Source organism: Rhinoderma darwinii, chromosome 4 (assembly GCF_050947455.1).
Source record: "Rhinoderma darwinii isolate aRhiDar2 chromosome 4, aRhiDar2.hap1, whole genome shotgun sequence".
NCBI lineage: Eukaryota > Metazoa > Chordata > Amphibia > Anura > Rhinodermatidae > Rhinoderma > Rhinoderma darwinii.
In genome coordinates, this window is record NC_134690.1 from 125,850,689 (window position 1) to 125,873,488 (window position 22,800).

The 22,800-nt window shown below is 39.9% G+C and overlaps 1 protein-coding gene across 4 annotated transcripts in view; it reads left to right on the forward strand.

Moving 5' to 3' along the window:
* The window catches only part of RSRC1 (arginine and serine rich coiled-coil 1), a 287,852-nt gene extending 271,680 nt beyond the window's left edge, over positions 1–16,172 (forward strand). For 2 of the 4 annotated variants that reach the window (XM_075861537.1, XM_075861538.1), the window contains exons 9-11: positions 3,813–3,919; positions 14,312–14,458; positions 14,957–16,172. In XM_075861537.1, coding sequence (XP_075717652.1) covers positions 3,813–3,919; positions 14,312–14,458; positions 14,957–15,049 — 347 coding nt within the window. In that variant the 3' untranslated portion in view covers positions 15,050–16,172. The remainder of the gene's footprint in view (positions 1–3,812; positions 3,920–14,311; positions 14,459–14,956) is intronic. The other 2 variants (XM_075861536.1, XM_075861539.1) reach the window with 2 other exon arrangements.
* The last annotated feature ends 6,628 nt before the right edge of the window (positions 16,173–22,800 follow it).

Here is a 22,800-nt window from a genome sequence, read left to right on the forward strand (position 1 = left end):
TTATTTTGGTCTCCACTTTTTCCCCTGTGTCTTTTCCTCCCTTCCTTGGTCTCCCAGTGATCGGCATTCATTTTCCATTCCTCACCTCTGAATGGAGAAGGACCCCATGACAACTCTGCTATCCAGTACCTGCTACTCTGATAGTTATGCCAGGATATTGTTGTAATAGAAAGTTAGTAAAATCGAAATACTTGAAAGATAAACGGTCAGGAGCTGCGTTCAGGTCTATCACACGGGCTGTTGGTTGTGGATTCTATGCGTTTTATGTCCGTCTCTCCTCACGTCCCCCATTAGAGCTCTAGGCATGTGGTTCTTCAAGTAATTGTTCTATCTGTAGGATTGGGTAAAGTAGGGAAAATAAACCGAAACAAAAGCTACTTATAAAGAGGAGTTAGAAACGATCGGCTGCGTTCAGGATTCAGAAAATGAGTCGGATTTCCGTAACGACATCAGCGATTATTGGAATGTCTTTTCATTTTCAGCCGGGACTTTTACAGAATGAGCATTGATTTCTGCGGCTCCTTAGCTTTCTCCGTCCATTATTTTTACTATGAAATATATATATCCTTTCTACTGACATCTGACAAACATCATATGGAAGTCATTTTATCTCCCAATAATGTGTTTGTCAAGAAGTATCAGACACTAATGGATTTCACTTCCTCAAGGTCCATTCCAGGCATGTTAATGTCATCAGCAGAACTCCAAGAAACATTTTGACAGATATTTCTTTCTTTTCTTCTTTGTTCCCGCCCCTGTGTAATTTCATCCTGCCCGTCATTCCCTGTCTGTTTGTCACGGATAAATGCTGCATACAAGTAAAACGAATGGTTAATGACGAGTATATGTTTGCCGACCGATTACATGAAGATCTGCTCTCCACATTAAGACAAATAGCCTTTTATCTTTGTGTAACTGATGAGAAGTCCGGCTAGCTTCACTTTATCTGCGTTCTGTTAAAGGGCCAGTAAGCGTAGTCCGATGATCTAATATGAGGTGTCTGTTGCATGTGTGTGCGATATATAAAATCATAGCGGACTTATATGTTCTTCTTTGTGTGCATCTTATGCCGTGTTTTACAGCTATCGTCATTCCTTAAATAAGGCAAGAGTCTAGTAATTCACCATGTCCGAGATAACGGGATGCTGGGTTTTCTTTACCAATACATACTTTAACCCCTTAAAGACAAGTCCTAGTTTGGGCCTTTAAAGCGGTTGTCCACGCACAGACAACTGATGACCTATCCACCGGATAGGTCATCAGTATATGATCGGTGGGGGTCCGACACCCAGAACCCACACTGATCAGCTACCTCTTCGCACCGGATGTCTATGCTGGAAGCAGATAACTCCGGTCACGGAATAACCGTTAGGCTGGATTCACACGAGCACATTACGTCCGTAATGGACGGAACGCATTTCAGCCGCAAGTCCCGGACCGAACACAGTGCAGGGAGCCGGGCTCCTAACATCATAGTTATGTACGATGCTAGGAGTCCCTGCCTCTCCGTGGAACCACTGTCCCGTACTGAAAACATGATTACAGTATGGGACAGTTGTCCGGCAGCGAGGCAGGGACTCCTGGCGTCGTACATAACTATGATGCTAGGAGCCCGGCTCCCTGCAGTGTGTTCGGTCCGGGACTTGCGGCCGAAATACGTTCCGTCCTTTACGGACGTAATGTGCTCGTGTGAATTAGAGTGAATAGGATCAGAGCTGCAGAACGGCCACTAGTAGTCGGAGCCATCTGTTTCCAGCTCGGACTACTGCATAGCCTTCATAACATCTGGCGCCCTGAGGCAGCGGGAGCATCATATACTGATGACCTATCCACTGGACAGGTCATAAGTGCCTGGACAACCCCTTTAAGGAAAATGCAATTTTCTTTTATTTATTTTTTCCACATTTTGATAGCCATTGTTTGTTTTTGTTTTTTTGTTCCGCACACGTGTGAGGTCTTATTTTTGCAGGAGGAGTTGTATTATTTAATGGCACTATTTTGGGGTGCATATTTAATTTTGTAATTTTTTTTGGGTGGGATTGATAAAAAACGCAATTCTGCCATTGTTTTTACGGATTTGTTTTTACAGCATTCACTGCACGCTAAATAATAACATGATCACTTTTATTCTCTGGGTCAATATGATTGTACAGCGTTATCCAATTTTCATAGGGTTTTTCCTGTTTTACTACTTTTGCATATTAAAAACACTTATTTTTTTGAAAAAAAATTGTCAGCGCATTCCTAGAGTTATAACATTTTACATTTTTATTTTTCTATCGTACTAGCTTTACGAGGGCTTATTTTTTGTGTGATGAGATGACCTTTTTCATTGGTACCATTTTGGGGGACATATGACTTATTACTTGTCTTTAGGGAGGCGTGAAATACAAAAAGACAGCAATTCTGGAATTGTATTTTTAGTTGTTTTGTTTTTTTACAGCTTTCACTGTGCGGGATAAATAACATGACAATTTTATAGTGTGTATCTTTACGCATGCAATAATACAAAAAAATTCTGCCGTTTTTTTCCGTAATGAAGTATTTTGTGGCAGGAATTTTAAATTTTTTTTTGCTTAGAATTTGTACTTTTTATATACTTTTATAGATTCTTTTTTTTACTTTTAATCTTTGTTTTAACAAATTTTTTACATCCCTCTTAAGGTAAGAGGTTCAAGTCCATAGCAGAGCTGGGGGGGCTTTATCTGGTTTGTTTCAGCTGACATGCGCAACCGTATCTCCTGAGCTTGCGCCATCCCTGCCAGTGCCGTAAATGTACAGCGCAGTGCAGGTTAAACCAGTGGTTATCCACTCTTGCTTATGGGATCTGCTACACTGCAATACCAGACACAGCCCATGGTCAAAAGTGGTGCTGTTTCTGGGGGGAAAAAAACCTGCAGTTCCTTGTACAGCAACATTCTTAGAAGAGTGCTTTTACCCGGTCCTCAGCTTAACCACATTGAGCCCGATGACCTGCAGTACCAGGCACAGCCAGACTTGTATGGACATCACCGTGCTGGGTACTGCAGTGAAGGGCCACTGCGCTCCAGGAAGTGTCACTGCCCCTTCGTTCAGCAGAACATTGGGGTCCTGGGGGTGGGACCCCACTGATCATTCATTGATCATATCCTAAGGAGGATAGTCCATCAATGTTATATCCTGAAAAACCCCTTTAATATCCATCCCAAAGGCTCAAAAATGTGTCAACCAGGGTTGCTAGAGAATATCTCTATCTGCAAGAGTGCTTTTAAAGTCATCCTTAATGCTTTTCCACATAAATATTGCTACTATTGGACCAGGACATTTCCGAACCAGTGTGCAATTTTGGAAAAACTGTGTAAAGTTCTGCAGAACAAATGGAATTTTCAGACCATTGGTACCGAAGTAAAGCAATAGGCTGGAAAAGCTTACATGGGTCTCAGATTTTTTTATTAGATAATTAAATATTGTTCTTCTTTGTGCTATGGTCAGAAAATACTATTTGTAGCGTCCTATTAATAGTAATTTAAGGGGTACTTATCATATTTTGGGGGCAAACATCGTAATAAGTATATACTGTAAATATCCGACTGTGATTTGTCATAATGTGCAGATCTTTGGACTTGAATATAGATTGTCTACACCATCCCGAGGTTCTGTCCTTTCTCCAGAAGATTTTTTTTTTAAGCCACTGGTTAAAAAGATATATGGATCTTTCATAGTTTGCATTAATAAGAAACCATTTTATCGTGACCTGTTATACACACAAACGCTTTGTTCCAGGGTATTTTATACAACATTTTATTGATTGTCAGACTTGTTTTATGTTCCAGACCAGGTATTGCTACTTGATCAAGTCAAACGTGTCAAGGAGATTGAGGCCATCGAAAGTGATTCTTTTATTCCACAAGCATTCAAATCGAGCCGGGACACCAAAGCAGTAAGTACAAAATTGTTAGAGCAACAATTCCACTTTCTTCTGTATATTCTGGAATTACACCTTATTGAAGATTCTTTCCTGGAGGAAAAAGTTAGTGTTTTCCCTAAAGTCAAGGAATCGCCAGTAAAATAGTGGTCTCGTAGTTACAGGCTAAGCTGGTTATAAACCAATATGGCTGCCATTACAGGTCTCATAAAGGATTATTACCCATCTCTACTGAACACCTAACTGATAAGTATGACCAGTTATAGAACCGTATGGATGAGCATGCTTATATTTACAGCTGAGTTTTTGATTTGAGGCGAAAAATGGCCGTAAAAGCAACACATCCTTCTAGGGTTGCACGAAGCATCGGAATTTCGATACGGTACCGTGCACCCTCAAACGGTTCAATACCATTAATTCATGTATTTCAATACCGCACAGCTAAGTATAGTAACACATGAATGTTGTTAGAGCGGGGCTGCGGCTGTGTGTTACAGCCATTGCACCGCTCCTGCCAAGTGTGCGCATGTGGTCAGTGTGATGTGATGCGACCAGCGCTGCACTAATGATTGCCGGCACTAAAGACAGAACATGGCGGGCGCGCTGCAAAACATCCCCATGTTCTGTTTTCACCTCATGCTAACCGCGCGCGCACACTTATTGTCAGGAGTGGGGCAATCGCTGTATTACACAGTCCTGCTCTAACGGCAGAGATCAGAGAAACCTCAGATCTCCGCCGCTATTCTCTTGAATGCTGCGATCAAAGAAAGATGAAGGATCTTCATAAATTGAAGGACCCCAGAGCTGTCTGACCATATTTCCTGTTAGGACATACCTATCCGTACACAGGCTAATGTACTGGCATATAGATATATGCCAGTACATTAAAGTTTTAAAATAAAAAAGTAAAAAAAAAATAAAGTAATGTTAAATTTAAAAAAATACACATTTTTTACAATAAACATTAAAGTAAGGCGCCATGCACACGAACGTGCTTATGTGGCCGCAATTCCCCTGAAAATCCACGGGAGAATTTCGGCCCCATTCATTCCTATAGGGCCATGCACACAGCCGTGGTTTCCACGGTCCATGCATGGCCCAGGCTCATAGCAAATAATGGCCGCGGCAATGTGCACGGCCCGCGATTTGCGGGAGGTTTGCGGATGACACTCCGTCCCCGGCCGATCCGAAAATCACGGCCGTGCACATGGTTACGGTTGTGTGCATGAGGCCTAAGTCTCAATACATAAAATATACACATATTCGGTATCGTCGCGACCGTAATAACTAATTTATAGCATAATTTATGATGTTTACGCTGTTACAAAATAAAATAAAAACTGCTTTCTTTCATTTATTAATGTGAGGCACGAGGTATTATGAATTTGGTACCTTCATGTGCCTCACATTAATAGTAATTAACCCCATCATGTACCTGACACATTAACCCAATGTTGTCCATTATGACTGTGTGGTACGTGATGGGGTTAATTACTGTTAATGTAAGGCACATGAAGGTTTAAAATTTATCACACCACGTATCTCAATATTACAAAAATTATCGGTATCGAAGTCCAAATTCTGGTAACGTGACAACTTTACATCCTTCATGGTGGTCTTTTTGAGACCCTTTACCTATTTCAAACCATAGGGTATTAAAAAAAATTCATGTCTGCTTTGTGTGCTTTTTCTATTCTCACATCATGCTTTTGATATGTGTCTACTGCAATTAATTTTTTGGCTCAGCATCTATACGTAATGTGCATAAAATATATGCATCTACTTTCCTATGGTTTGCTTCATAAAATGAAAGCATAAAAGCAATAGATTTCCCATAATATAAAACTAGAGATTTGGGTTGCTTGATTAAGGGGGCTCAGATAGGCCACAAATGTTTGATCGGTGGGGGTCGATCTCCAGGACTGGGCTGCCCCTTCATTGTTCTGATTGGTGGAACTCCAGGAGTTCAACACCTGCCAATCAGACATTGGATATATATATATATATATATATATATATATATATATATATATATATACACACACACACACACTACCGTTCAAAAGTTTGGGGTCACTCAGACAATTTTGTGTTTTCCATGAAAACTCACACTTATATTTATCAAATGAGTTGCAAAATGACAAGAAAATATAGTCAAGACATTGACAAGGTTAGAAATAATGATTTTTATTTGAAATAATAATTTTCTCCTTCAAACTTTGCTTTCGTCACAGAATGCTCCATTTGCAGCAATTACAGCATTGCAGACCTTTGACATTCTAGCTGTTAATTTGCTGAGGTAATCGGGAGAAATTTCCCCCCATGCTTCCAGAAGCCCCTCCCACAAGTTGGATTGGCTTGATGGGCACTTCTTGCGTACCATACGGTCAAGCTGCTCCCACAACAGCTCTATGGGGTTGAGATCTGGTGACTGCCCTGGCCACTCCATTACAGATAGAATACCAGCTGCCTGCTTCTTCCCTAAATAGTTCTTGCATAATTTGGAGGTGTGCTTTGGGTCATTGTCCTGTTGTAGGATGAAATTGGCTCCAATCAAGCGCTGTCCACAGGGTATGGCATGGCGTTGCAAAATGGAGTGATAGCCTTCCTTATTCAAAATCCCTTTTACCTTGTACAAATCTCCAACTTTACCAGCACCAAAGCAACCCCAGACCATCACATTACCTCCACCATGCTTGACAGATGGCGTCAGGCACTCTTCCAGCATCTTTTCAGTTGTTCTGCGTCTCACAAATGTTCTTCTGTGTGATCCAAACACCTCAAACTTCGATTCGTCTGTCCATAACACTTTTTTCCAATCTTCCTGTCCAATGTCTGTGTGCTTTTGCCCATATTAATCTTTTCCTTTTATTAACCAGTCTCAGATATGGCTTTTTCTTTGAGACTCTGCCCTGAAGGCCAGCATCCCGGAGTCGCCTCTTCACTGTAGACGTTGACACTGGCGTTTTGCGGGTACTATTTAATGAAGCTGCCAGTTGAGGACCTGTGAGACGTCTATTTCTCAAACTAGAGACTCTAATGTACTTGTCTTGGTGCTCAGTTGTGCAACGGGGCCTCCCACTTCTCTTTCTACTCTGGTTAGAGCCTGTGTGTGCTGTCCTCTGAAGGGAGTAGTACACACCGTTTTAGGAAATCTTCAGTTTCTTGGCAATTTCTCACATGGTATAGCCTTCATTTCTAAGAACAAGAATAAACTGTGGAGTTTCACATGAAAGCTCTCTTTTTCTAGCCATTTTGAGAGTTTAATCAAACCCACAAATGTAATGCTCCAGATTCTCAACTAGCTCAAAGGAAGGTTAGTTTTATAGCTCCTCTAAACAGCAAAACTGTTTACAGCGGTGCTAACATAATTGCACAAGGGTTTTCAAGTGTTTTCTAATCATCCATTAGCCTTCTAACACAGTTAGCAAACACAATGTACCATTAGAACACTGGAGTGATGGTTGCTGGAAATGGGCCTCTATACACCTATGTAGATATTGCATTAAAAACCAGACGTTTGCAGCTAGAATAGTCATTTAGCACATTAGCAATGTATAGAGTGTATTTCTGATTAATTTAATGTGATCTTCATTGAAAAAAACTGTGCTTTTCTTTCAAAAATAAGGAAATTTCTAAGTGACCCTAAACTTTTGAACGGTAGTGTGTATGTGTGTGTGTATATATATATATATATATATATATATATATATATATATATAATTATTTTTGTCCAAAAAACTCATAATACATATTCAATAATTATAATCAATATTAAAAATAACCAACCCTGCCCCCACCCAATCCATACCCAATTAACAGAACAGAAGAGGGAAGGGCAAAATAAGGGTCTATCCTAAGGATAGGGTGTCACTGTTAACCCCCTACTGATTATCCCGAGCTGTTCTTGTTCAGCAGGAAAAGGACAATAATGCTTAGAACGAACGTCTCGGGGCTGCAGAGGGAGTCTACTAAATACTCTGGCTCAGGCTAGAAAATAAAGTCATCTACCACAATTAGCTTGTGAAGAAAAAGCATCTTCGCCTCTACTGGTAGACTATGCACACTTCCTATACAGTTAGTGTGGCTTGTTTTAAAGATTTAAAATGAGACCGGAATCGCGCTTCTAGCTTGAGCTAGAGCAGTTTGAAGTGGGAGCTGCATTTCAGCTCTCCCTTTTGCCTGTGTAAAGAGCACAGTAGGGGCCAGTGAGGGACGAGCTGTCCGCAATACAGGGAGAGGAGGATCTGTGATCTTTCTTGTGTCCCTGTTTTTCTTCAGATGACACCAGGGGAGGGGTACCATGTTCATGTTATCAGCCCCCTTATCAATCAGAGAGCATACTTGCTCTGTCACATGTTATATTTTTTTAATCACTCCTGGGCACCTAATTATCTCCACAACCCAGTCAAAAAAATAAAGGAAAAAAAAAACGACATGTAAATGTAACATTTTTTTCTTTTTTTTCCCATTATGTCATTTTATTATTGATTAAAAAAAAACACATCATTGATATTGCCACATCAGTAACGACCCATCGTATAAAATTTAAATCAAGTTTCTAAGCAGGGTAAACGCCGAAAAAAACAACCTTCATCTTGTCTCCCAAAATCAGGAATAAAAGGTAATCAAAAAGTCTTATGTACCCCAAAATGGTACCAATAAAAACGCCACGTTGTCCCGCAAAAAAACAAGCCCTCACACCGCTCCTTCAACTTAAAAATAAAAATAGTATCGGTCTTGGAATGCAGTGAGACAAAAACAAATTAGTCTGCAAAAAAATATTTTTATTGTGCAAAAGTAGTAAAACATAATAAAAACTATATAAAGTTACCTTCTAAGTAAATCCCAAAAAACAAAGAAATTATTTTTTCTATTCCCCCCACCCATAAATATTAATAAAAGATATTCCATACATTATATGTACCTCAAAATCGTTCCTATAAAAATTACAATTTATTCCACAAACTACAAGGTCTCATACAGCTACAATGAAGAAAAAATAAGAAAGTTATTACCGCTGGAATGGGGAGGGGACATTTTTTATTTTTTTTTTAACTGTAAAATTAGTTACATCACTAAGGGGTTACAGTGGCATTCGTCACCATAGAGTTTAATGGTATACGTTAAACATGTACATTATGAACTCATCACCCTGTTGATGGCATTTACGTTAAATGGACACCTTTATAGTTTATGGGCGACGGATGCCACTATTAGGCATTTGTTTAATGCATACATCACCCATAGACTGTAATGGTATTCGTTTAACGTATATGTCATGAAGGGCTATTTAAAAGACCATGAGTTGGATGTATGCCGGTGATGTATGCCATACAGGGCATACGCCACCCATAGACTCCATGTTAAAAAAAAAAAGTACATGTTTTTGTTTGCAGGACCCCTCGGGATAGAAAAGCGTAGTCTTCTACACTATTCCATCCTCAAAAAAAAAAAAGTATATTGACGTATGCCAGGCTGACTGAGGCCAAAGGGACACTCTTTTGGCCTCAGTCAGGCTAATGAAGCCCTATGGACTTGTTTATTGTGTACGTTGTGAGCTTTCCCAATATACTTGCTAAACGTAAAGCCAAAACATGATGTGCATCGAGCCCAACAACTTGTATCATAGCAGTCAGTTGTAATGGCATTGTTTTACATCGCATCTGATCCATATTGCCATATAGAGAAATATACAGACCGTAAGACATTTTGTGACTCCAGTAAGCCAATTCAGAATACCCAGTTTGTCTTTTTCGTCTCTTGGAAACTTCCTCCGGTAGCAGAGATGGTACAGTATGGACGTAGTAGTTGATTTGTGGAATGGAGACCCAGCAGACAATGCAGAGGAGAGAATTAAAAGCAGCATTGGGATAGGCAACCCATAATTTGAGTCATAAACAGCAAAAACCATGCAACCAATGGTCATTAAATCTTTTGCTGGAGCGCTTAAACATATTTATTATATGGAACTGCAAAGAAGGGAGCGAAACTATATTCCCAGCAGCCGATCATCTCAAAAGTAATTGACAAAGGGGTGGAGGGCGAAACGCAGCCTGAAATGAGTTTGTCAATTCTCTCAGCCTGCCGTGCATGTCTGGAGATCGGGCAGTTTATGAGCGCAGCCTTTCTTGCCCGACATACTTCATTGAGAATCATGCTTTATGACAGCCCTGAAGGTCACAGCAGAATTTATTTAGCGCACACGGCTCAACGAGATCTTTATTCACATTTCTGCCCTGTGAAAATGAGCAGCCACCATTTTAAACAGATTTATGGGGATAATTCATGCTCAGCGCGGTTGTATTTCAAGACTTTTAATACGCCGTACATGGTGTATACTTAAGCACCGCAGCGTTGTTTATATATTTATTTCAAGCTGCTAGAAGCCGTACGTGACTCCACCGAAGCTTGAATGCGTTTTATACCGGTTTAGTGAAGTATCTCCATAGAGAAGATCAGGGGCAGTAAGGTGGAAGTGGCACAATGTCTGATACAGAAAAGGTTGGCAACTGCCCATTAAGGATCTAATCAAAAAGGACCCACACAAGGTGTACGCCACCAGTTCATATGCAGCAAGTCTATAGTAGGAAAGGGGAAGACCGTGTGTGGTTTTATCTCCATTCAATTACATTTTCTTCCACTTTCCCTTTCCTACTATAAACTTGCTGACACTAAATTTCAAACCGAGCGAGGAAGGATTTCAACACTTAAGAACTATAGGGTTGTAATTAAAAAATAAATAACTAAAAATGGAAAAAAAGAACAGCTACAACTTCCTGTGACCACTGATATACATGTACTCAAACGGTGGTCCCCCAGATAATAAGAGGAGTGGGTACTAGACAAACTCAAGTGTTACAGCCTGCAAAATATGCTAAAGAGGAGTACGAAGCTACTGTAAGAACAGCAATACTGAACTAAGGGGGCAACTGAGCTAGAAAATCCCAGCCATGCTTCCCTCTAAAGCGACATTGAAAATGAGAACATAGGACATTTCACTGTAAAGGATATAATAATGTTCTGACTCGCATTATCATTAGCTGTGACTAGGGGTAGGTTCACACAGCGTATTTTTAGGCAGAAAAATGAAAGGCTGATTTAAAGAGAAAATTACCTCGGAATCCAGGCGTTTTTTTTCCCGCTGATTTTGGTGTTTGCAAGTGTATTTTGAGGCGTTTTTTTGTAGTGTCAATGGAAAATCCGCTCCTCCACAAGTGACCTGCTGCTCCTTTTTACGAGACGTATTTTTACAGGCTGTTTGTTTAATTCATCGTAAAAATACACCTCATATGAACAGCACAATGGGAAACTGTTTGCAGGTGTATTTCAAGTGTATTTTGAAGAGCAATACAAGCCTTTTACGCTCCAAAATACGCATGAAAATAAACCGCGTGAACTGGTCACCAGGGGTAAATCGAGATATTCATTTGACATGTTTCTGTACCCTATTTTGGGTTGACCTCCCCATTTGCAGATACCAATATATAGGATTATGTATCAAGTGTTAAAATGTGTCTGACAGGGTGAGCAGAGAAGTTCTGGGTATTCATATGAGCCAGAATTAGAATAAAATAATTTTCTAGCCAAGCTTATTGATGGTATCCATTTGGCATCCTTGTTTTTCTACACTGCATAAAAAATGCTGGAAACAGCAATAAGTCTATAAAGATATACAAAAATATTGTAGATGTTCGGCTTCGCTCCCATCGGCGTCCGCTTGGAATTTCATAGTAGAAGAAACTTCATCATCTCAAATGTGGGAGCAATGTGATTCTAATGACGAATGTCGGGTCCATAGTCGTATGCCTTACCTCCGGCTGTGAAATTCCTTCTTAATTAGTGAAATAGTAGATAGTCGTAAGGAAGAAGGGATCCTATGACTGCAGTGATGTAATGAGGGGGTGATACTAACAAAGATATGTTAAGCATTCAAGTCTTCAAAGGGAACAAGGGAATCAAAGATTCCACCATCCAATCAGGAATGACTGTAATCGCCAGATTACTCTTCCGTCTTTTTACGATCACGAAGTAATGCCGGACTGCTCTCTGTATGTATCTCAGCCAGTTATAGTGGGGAAATACAAGTCCTGTTATCATTAGGTGTATGAAATCATTATTATAACATGGCGGGTCTCCGATCGGTTCGCTATGTATGAAGAAGTGGCAGTGGCTACCTCATAAGAAATGATTCATTTTGGTGGAAATGGATCCTCAACCCACTGTCCCTCACAGAAATGTACTTGGACAGCTTCATCCTCCTGACGGACGTCTCAATGGACACATAATCTATAATGGGCAGACCCTGCTATAGATTAGTGTTCCTGTCATGACACCATTGTATCCATTTTGAGACTTGCTTCTAAACATAATTACAGCTGTTTTAAGAGAGGTTTTCGCTTTTAATTAGAGACCGAATCTGTACAATTATACTAAATCAGATCCTTCTCATTTAATGCTGAACTTGGCAATAACACAAGCGGTAGTGCAACGTCACTTTTTTTTTTTTTAAACTTCAGTATTTTATTACGTTTTTCATGTTATCCTAAACAGAGTAAAAGTGCTAGAAGCACCAGAGTACAAAAGAATGGCAAGTGTACCGTCACTTTATCAGGTCTGATGTGACCGTGGTATCACGCAGCTGCTTTCTATCACATAAAGCAGCCGTCCCCAACCATTTTTGCACCAAGGACTATTTTCACGCAAGGCAATTTTTCCACGGACCGCGTGGGGTGGGGTGGTATCATGTGCATTACAAAACACCCTGCAGGCTGTGCAATTAAATGGAAATAAAATAAAAACAATTTTAGGGTCAGTTCACACGTTGCGTAAATACTGCGGATTTTCCGCAACAGAATTCGTTGTGGAAAATCCGCAGCATAATACAGTAGCAGCAAAGTGGATGAGCGAGAACACATCTCATCCACACACTGCATAAATAGTGAGCGGAAAAAAAACCGCTCATAAATTGACCTGCGGTTCAGAGTTTTATTCCACAACATGTCAATTGTATTTGCGTAAACGCTGCTGATTTGTTGCGGGTTTTCCCCATTGAATTCAATGGGGATGTAAAACCCACAACACATAGCAGAAACAAAAATCGTATACTTACCCAGAAGTCTGTGTTTCTTCCTCCAGGCCGGTCTCCTGGGATGATGTTTCATGGCATGTGACCGCTGCAGCCAATCACAGGCTGTAGTGGCAGTCACATGGGATGAAACTTCATCCCAGGTGGCCGGCCTGGATGATGTCAGAGGGCCGGCCTCCTGGGATGACGTTTCATCCCATGTTACTGCTGCTGCAGCCAATCACAGGCTGCAGTGGTCTCCTGGGAGAAAAAGGTCATCCAAAGAGGGTGGCCTGCTTGCAGGATTGCTAAATGCTGCAGTTTTCCGCAGCGGACATTCCTGGCGAAAAACTGCACCACAGTTTGATGCGGTTTTTCGCCCAGAATTCCCTGCGGGCCGGATACAGCAACCCGGTACCAAATGATCCACAGCCCGGTATTGGTATTTTTTAGATTGGTAAAGAAGAGTTTTGTAGGGAATTAGGCTTTAAATATGTATACAGTCTAGGGTTGCATGATGCATCGAAATATTGATACTATTTAGATGCCGTGCACCCTCAAACGGTTCAATACCGTTAATCCATGTATTTCTATACTAAGCTGTGCGGCCGCAGTGTTGATAAAAAAAAAAAATGTATCATTGGAAAATTATAATTTTGGTATACAGAATCGCAATACTACACAAAGTATCGGCATCGAAGTCCAAATTCTGCTATCGTGACAAACCTAATACAGTCAACTGCGATGGGGGAATTAATCGGGAAAAGAAAATAAAACCGAAATTCCAAAGTCATCTTGCACATTTAGTTGTTTTTTTTTCCTGGTTTCAACTGTATCTGTGTCCTTGGGATGCAGATACGGTTGAATCCAATGATTGAGCAGGGGGCCGTAAGGTCCCTGCTCTACCATTCACTATGTATCGCCGGACGCTCACAGCTCAGCGCAGATAGGCGCGAGGAATTGACGTCATCGCACATGTCTGCGCTGAATCACACAAACCTTAGGGATCTCTCCTACTTGTCGTTGGAGTATGTATTTTATTATTTTTATTAGCCACTATTGGGACTGTGTGGGGGCAACTATAGGGGCATTATACTGGGTGGGGGCAGCTGTGGTGCATTAAACAGCATGGGGCAGCTATGGAGGGCTTTATACTGTGTGGAGGGCTTTATACTGTGTGGAGGGCAGCTATAGGGGCATTGTACTGCGTGGAGTGCAATTATAAGGGCATTATACTGTGTGGGGGCAGCTATGGGGGCATTATGATGTGCGGAAGGCAGAAAATTTATCTCCTGCGGTTCTACGTGCCCTACATACTGTAAATTTTATGGTGTCTTTAGTCAACAGAAACCAGCGAAAGCAAGCATGAATCCGCCATATTAGGTGTGGGAAATCTGGACTCTTTTGGGGATGAGAAAGAAATAGATGTTAGTACTATGCCAACTGCTATCAAATATCTGGATGATAACTCCATTGCTCACCCAAATGTAAGTTCTCACATATTGTTTTTCCAGGTAATACAATTGTCCAGACGACCGCACTTTTCAGCTCTTTTTGTAAAATATTTAGACTATCCCAATAAGAACACATAATATGCAATTTATGCATTGAGACTGACCTCTGTGTTGCCAGCGCTGACGTCATGACGTTGTCCTAGTCACACAAAGCTCTCGCCTCATCCCTGCCACTGCAGCTACCACTAGTATTGTGCTTCAGGGACGGGTATTGGTGGATGCCCCTACGTCCCTCTGTGTGGTAGTGGCCCTAAGGCATGTGCCCAGGTACCCTCCCTATATTCCAGCGCTGTATATAAACACATATTGAAGAAAAACATTTGCAGTCAAAATCAATTTTACTTTATTATGTGTGGGTATGTTTAATATCAGGGCATTCCGCCAATTATAGGGATATCCCCGACATTTCACATGAAATACCTCTGATATATCGTTGTGAACTATTTTATATATATATATATTTCTTTACAGCTGTACATTGAAAAGGCAGAAGCAGAAGAGAAATGGTACAAGAGGTTAACTTCCCTACGACAAGAGCGGCTGATGGGCAGCCCCGTGGCATAATGGTCTGGGAAAGACTGACTTGATATATATATATATATATATATATATATATATATATATATATATAAAGCTGTAGGCTGGTTGGTTTTAAATGTTGCATGTCGTCATAAACAAGTTTGGAACATTTTCATTAAAGTAAAGCTTTGAGTCCATAAATGTGAATAAGTGGATCTTAAAGTGAAGCTCCACAATTGACTAACGTTCTCTATATAGTTAGCACAATATAGCATCTTTGTAATATGTTCTTCATTTAGCTTTATTTTTGCTTTCCTCTAGAACCATTACTGTGTAATCTAGTTTAATGTAAGCAGGTCGGGACTTCGAGCCCGGGGCATGAATCTGCTTATATTAAAGTCAACGAGAGCAGCTCCATCCTCCGTATCTGTGCACCCCGACCTCCTCAGCAAGTATTAGAAATAAATGTTCTTACACTATTTAGACCAATTTATTATTCAGAACCTTTTAGTATATCTTGCAGCTCATTAACACATGTACATCCAAATAGTCTTATTAACACATCAATAACTAATTTTGGATTGGTTATTCATGAACGACTATAGATACATTGTAAGGGCCCAGACATGGCAGATTTTTTACTATGTGAATTGACGGCAAAATCTGCACGTGTTACATGTGGATTAGAACGTGAATTCACAATGGATTCCACCCTTTGCATTAGAAAATTCACAGCATGCCCTCAAATCCGCAGGAGAGAAAAAAATTGCTGCCTGTGAGTGTTTTGAAAGGCGAATTCACATGTGTTGTGCTGTTCATAGAAATCATAGATCTGTCAACATCAACTTGTTGACTGTTTTCAGGTAGAAACCAGACGTTTTTTTTCTATACCTCACAAATTCAAAAATTGAAAAATCGGGGAAAACTACAAAAAAAGTTAATGAAGAATATATTCCGAAGATACTAGATTTAACATTTTCTGACTGTAGAGCCAATGCACATATAAATATTACTGAAACTTTTGTTGTGCCTGTTCTTCTTCAATAAAGCAATTGGTTGTTTCCACCTTAATAAAAACATATTTTCTTTCCGTAGAAAAATAAAACTTGTCTTTTCGAAACATTGTAACTTATTTTACATTTATCTATTTCTAGTTGAATTACATATTTCCGCTTTCATGTCTTTAAACCTAAAAGTTTTATTAAAATCAGTGCTGATAACAATTGTTGTTCAATACGTTCCCACTTCTTTGTACAAATCTGTAATTACATTTGCCAAATGACGAGTGTGTTAGATCACGGACGCTTGACATGGGTAACACATTACCATGTGTCCACAGCTCAATAAGTCCTCTAACCGCTATCATGTGTGGGACTGTGCTGGAATATATTACAAGTTTATGAACAGATGGGATATCCCCACATATGCAGGCCAGTCTCTATGGAAAATCTGGAGCTCTGTGTCTGCCATGGTCACTGCTTGGTAACACTTTCTAAAACCTGGTTTACTGCAAAACCGCTGAGATCTGCTCCAGTATGAGAAATTGGGAATTTTGGAAATGGTTCTGGGGATTTGACTTGATTTGTTGTACGAGGCTACATTACACACAAGTCATGAACCGTCTTTCAGTTACTAAAACGTAATGTAGGAAATATTTCACACCAGGACGTTTGGAAAAACAAGTGGGAGAAGTTGAAAGGCGTTTAATAAAACACAATACTAATGAATAGAAATGCAACCTGTTGTAGACACATAAGGTAGAAACAATTTTGTGAGGACGATCATCATAAGGCTTCGTTCAGAAGGTGTTTTTTGACAGGCAGAAAAAAATCTACATCAAAATTCCATTAGGAATTTTAAGACAGATTTTAAATTGCTATTTGACGGTTTATTAATTTTTTTCACCAAATTTGCGGCGTTTTTTGCCCACTGCTGTTGAATCTAATGCAAGAACTGCTGCCAAAAAAAACGCTTCAATGTTTTTTTTCTGCTTCCTATTGATTTCACTGGGAGGTTATAGGTGGAAAACACTTGGGAAAAGAGCATACCACTTTTTTTTTTTTTGCATGAGTGGCCAAAGGCCACCCGGGGGGTGTTTGTGGAGAGCTCCTTAGTAAGGGTATGTTCACACGCAGTGAGCAAAAACTTCTGAAAATACGGAGCTGTTTTCAGGCGAAAACAGCTCCTGATTTTCAGACGTGTTTTTAACAACTCGCGTTTTTCACGGCCGTTTTTGGAGCGTTTTTTCAACGGAGTCAATGAAAAACGCTTCCAAAAATGTCCCAAGAAGTGTCCTGCACTTCTTTTGACTAGCCGTCATTTTACGTGCCGTATTTTGACAGCGACGCGTAAAATAAAGGCTCGTGGGAACAGAACATCGTAAAACCCATTGCAGGCAATGGGCAGATGTTTGTAGGCGTATTAGGGGCGTTTTTTCAGGCGTAATTCGAGGCATAAAGCACCCGAATTGTGGCTGAAACCACTGCGTGTGAACATACCCTAACTTTAACTATACGGATACCTACTGACCTTCCGCCCATGCCATGATGGGCTGTATCATCTTCAGATTACTTGTATACTGTATGATGCTCTGAAATATTTAATACAGGATTGAAGGTCAGGCCATAGTCACAAACAATGAAGGGCCATAGAACAGTGTTGACTGATCTTCATACAGGCCATAGAAATCCATACTTAATCAGCGCCATCTAATGGCAGCAAAGGCATGCCAAAAACTTTACATATAAAAATAATAATGCATATCAGGCAGGTGGATATTCTGAGCTTTGAATCTGGAAAGCAGGGCTCTGACCCCCGATAAAAGTAATTTAGACTTGATCAGGGGCACATTTATTATACATTTTAAGTAAGAAAAAAAAAGGGATGGGTACTCTTGAATGCTTCCTAAGATACTCACTTCTTCCTAGCCAGGGCTTTTGTATGCCTTTTACCTATAGCATTGTTATATTTAGCATTGTTATAGTCAAGAGAGTGCACTAAACATCAGACCGGTTGCGGGAACAAGTTCGCGTTCTATTGATTCATGTTCACTTTAGTCTCTGAAGACAAATGACCGCATATTAACAGCTGAAAGTAAAAGCCAGTACTGAATGTGTTAAATGCTACAAATCCTGTAAATAATCATCTATTAGTACATGCCACATAGTGACTGGCAGATTAAAAAGTATGTAAGCTGCAACATCAGAAATAACATGAATTGTACCTAACTCTGCAAATTAATACCAGAGGGAAATTACCCAGGATCTAATTAGCTCTGGAGTAACAAACCCTCAAACTTTTAATTACAAATATTTATTTTCAACTAATTAGAGTTTTCCGGCTCTTTAGTGGGATTTCACTTTCAGCTGCACAGTGGAGCTTATTTTCCAGTAATTATTAGTCTCTTAAACACCCTTCAATGGACGTTAAAAGCCAATCTCTGAAGAGAGACCCTTTATGAAATGCAATAGACGATAAGAGAAACGTACAACCATTCTGTAATTAGAGGCCAGATGCAGCGAGCGTCTTTATCAAATCTGTCCTTAGTTACTGAATAACATCTGGTGAGGGTAGAGCTCTGGTAGATAAGCCCAAGATATATTTAGAATCTGGCTCTCTTAGGGCTCATTCAGACCAGCGTGTATCTCGTCCGTTTGACGGCCGTTATAACAACAGTTGTTACATTGACTCATGTATTTCAATGGGGCCGTTCATACGACCGTTGTTTTAATAGAGCGTGTGAATGGTTTGTGACAGAATAGGACACGTCCTATTTTCCTGCGTGTCACACATCCCTCCATAGACTCTAGTCTACGGGGGATCAGTGACCACGCATCCCGCACAGGTGAACCTCGGATGTGAAAAACTGCAGTTTTTCATGTCTGAGGTTAGTAGCTACATCCTGTTCGTCTGAATGTAGTCTTAAAGAGGCTCTGTCACCAGATTTTGCAACCCCTATCTGCTATTGCAGCAGATAGGCGCTGCAATGTAGATTACAGGAACGTTTTTATTTTTTAAAAAACGAGCATTTTTGGCCAAGTTATGACCATTTTTGTATTTATGCAAATGAGGCTTGCAAAAGTCCAAGTGGGTGTGTTTAAAGTAAAAGTCCAACTGGGCGTGTTGAAAAGTAAAAGTACGACTGGGCGTGTATTATGTGCGTACATCGGGGCGTTTTTACTTCTTTTACTAGCTGGGCGTTCTGACGAGAAGTATCATCCACTTCTCTTCAGAACGCCCAGCTTCTGGCAGTGCAGACACAGTGCAGACACCTAATACTGCCTTGATGCCCATATGCACCTGACATCAAATTTTTATCCTTTGATACAATAAAATTGGGAATACGTTCCTTTTTAACTACATACCTGCAGCGCTGGATCAACTTTCTTTACACTTCTATTGTTTGCCGTGGACCGTCGCAGAGATCCGAGCGAGGCCAAGGTGTCAGGCGTTGGACTGGTGAGCTGGAGGTTTCCTCCCCCCATTCCTGTGTCTGCACTGCCAGAAGCTGGGCGTTGTGAAGAGAAGTGGATGATACTTCTCGTCAGAACGCCCAGCTAGTAAAATAAGTAAACACGCCCCGATGTACGCACATAATACACGCCCAGTTGTACTTTTACTTTTCAACACGCCCAGTTGTACTTTTGCAAGCCTCATTTGCATAAATACAAAAATGGTCATAACTTGGCCAAAAATTCTCGTTTTTTAAAAATAAAAACGTTACGGTTATCTACATTGCAGCGCTTATCTGCTGCAATAGCAGATAGGGGTTGCAAAATCTGGTGACAGAGCCTCTTTAAAGACGCTGACTACATTTTTGGCCACCTTCAGGTGTTATTCGCTATAATGGGCCTGGCTAGGTGGATCCTGGAGTAATGTGTGCATTCTGCCCTGTCTATCAACTTCCCGTTATCATGACTAACCTTGAACGTTCCATATAACTGCCCAATGGATGTTTATGATACGAGGGGGAGCATGCTGCTCATAATGACTTATACAATGGAAATCCCTTCTATGAGCAGAGCTGCTAATAAAGAGCTACTCTAGATCTGGCGAACTTGGGCCGACCATGTATCACATGGTTGTCCATTCATTTCAATTCCCACCACGTAATACTAAATTTACCCTGCTGCAGCCAGAATCTGCTTCTGCCGGTAAAAACAGCTGATTGACGGTGGTTTCTGGAGCGAAACCTGTGTTGATCAGCTCATCTCCGGCACGGTATCGATTTAAAAAGGGTTGTGATATTGTAACCTCTTTTAGTGCATAGGAAAATAAATATTTCTGTAAAAATGCCACACCTAAAGAAATTTTAGAAAACAACATGCTGTAAAATCATGGCTTAATCACAGCAAAGGTTGATATTTGCTGAAAAGATCTAAGAAAATTTCAACCAAATAATAATTTTAAAAAAGTTACCAAAGTTTGTCTGTTTTGCCTACAGATAGGGATTTTTCTGTTTTGTTGCAGTGGCCATTTATTTCAAAAATGACAATAGGAAATGCAGACATATTGATAGTCGCTTCTAAGAAACGGACGCCAAATTCATTGTCCGAATGTTCAATCAATAACATAGTGGCCGCTACTGAGCAGCAATATTCTAAAGTGACAACCCATATGGTTGCACTTCTCCCACTCTTACAAAAATGGCCGCCACAACCAAATAGAAAATTGCTTTATCTCTGTATGTAAAATAAACATAATAACCAAGCTATGGCTATTGTGGTAACTTATTTACTAATATATTATTATTATTATTATTATTACATTTGGAGATGACGTCTTCTCTAAATTCAATAATAACATTTACATAAAAATGTGAATCCTATCTTTTCTCTTCCTAATTCTTGGTCTACACGTGCATTATAGGTCTAAAAACACTGGTATCGTGCTTTGTAAATGTACATTAGGCTAGATTCACAGACTAGCCCACGTAGCAGCAGAAGAGCCCCGTGCATTATGTTCCAATGTGGCAGTTTTGTAACGGTCAGAATGACTTTTCAGTATAAATTACATTAGATTCTACATTCAGCAGTTCTCCTTTCCATACACAAGTGTGCACATTCCTCTTCCTAGAGTCCTAGAGTGCAGGACTTCTTAGTACTTAGAGCTTCTTCAAGATAAATAAGCTCAAGTTATCTCTGGATACCCCTGAAAATGCAAAGTGGAAAGGTTACACTGAAGTTTACTTGCAAAGTCATTTACAGGGAATCACACGCTGAATATGCAAATGTATCCAATTAAAGGTGAAACATATTGAGATTTAGGGTATGTTCACATGCAGTGTTTTCAAACGTGACTCGGGCGTTTTACGCCTCGAATTATGCCTGAAAAAACGGCTCCATTACGCCTACAAACATCTGCCCATTGCTTTCAATGGGTTTTACGGTGTTCTGTTCCCACGAGGTGTAATTTTACGCGTCGCTGTCAAAATACGGCGCATAAAAAGATGCCTGCGAAAAAAAAGTGCATGTCACTTCTTGGGACGTTTTTGGAGACGTTTTTCATTGACTCCATTGAAAAATAGCTCCAATAACGTCCGTAAAATACGCTGCGAAAAATGCGAGTTGTTACAAAATCGTCTGAAAATCAGGAGCTGTTTTCGCCTGAAAACAGCTCCGTATTTTCAGACGTTTTTAGTCTAGCGTGTTAACATACCGTTAAAGGGAATGTATCATGTATTTTTTTTTAATTAAAAATTATGTAAACAAAAATAAATAAATTTTTAACCCCTTCAGGACTGAGCCTTGGCGTTGAGGACGAAGCCAATTTTCTCAAATCTGACGTGTTACCTTATGTAGTAATAACTTGGGAATGCTTTTACCTATCCAAGTGATTCTGAGATTTTCTCGGGACATATTGTACTTTTGGGTTAGTAAAAAAGATTTGGTTGATAAATATAATATTTATGTGTGAAAAACACACAACTTTTGAGAAAATTTGCAAAAATTAGCATTTTTCTAAAATGAAATGTATCTGCTTGTAAGACCGACAGTAATACCACATAAAATAGTTACTATTTCATATATTAAATATGTCTACTTTATATTTGCAACATTTTTTGAACATTCTTTTATTTTTCTAGGACGTTACAAGGCTTAGAACTTTAGCAGCAATTTCTCATATTTTCAAGAAAATTTTCAAAAGCCCATTTTTTCAGGGACCAGTTCAGTTCTGAAGCGGCTTTGAGGGCCTTAAATATTAGAAAGAAACCCATAACTCACCCCATTTTGAAAACTGCACCCCATAGAAATTTCATTTCTTTTTGGCAAAAGTTTTTTGTAATACAGAAGGTTTTACACAAGAAATGCAACTCAATATATATTGCCCAGATTGTGCAGTTTTTAGAAATATCCCACATGTGGCCCTAATGTGCTTATGGACTGAAGCACCGGCCTCAGAAGCAAAGGAGCACCTAGAGGATTTTGGGGCCTCCTTTTTTTTTTAAAATATATTTTATACACCATGTCAGGTTTGAAGAAGTCTTGTGGTGCCAAAACAGTAAAAAAAAAACCAGTGACCCCATTTTGGAAACTACACCCCTCAATCAATTTATCTAGGGGTATAGTTAGCGTTTTGACCCCACAGTTTTTATGCTAAATGTATTTGAAGTAGTCTGTGAAGATGAAAATCTACTTTTTTTATTTATTTTTTTAAATATAGAAATTTTTAATTTTCACATGGCATAAAGGAGAAATAACACCCCAGCATTTGTAAAGCAATTTCTCCCGATTACGGCAATACCGCAAATGTGGTAATAAACTGCTGTTTGGACCCACAGCAGGGCTCAGAAGGGA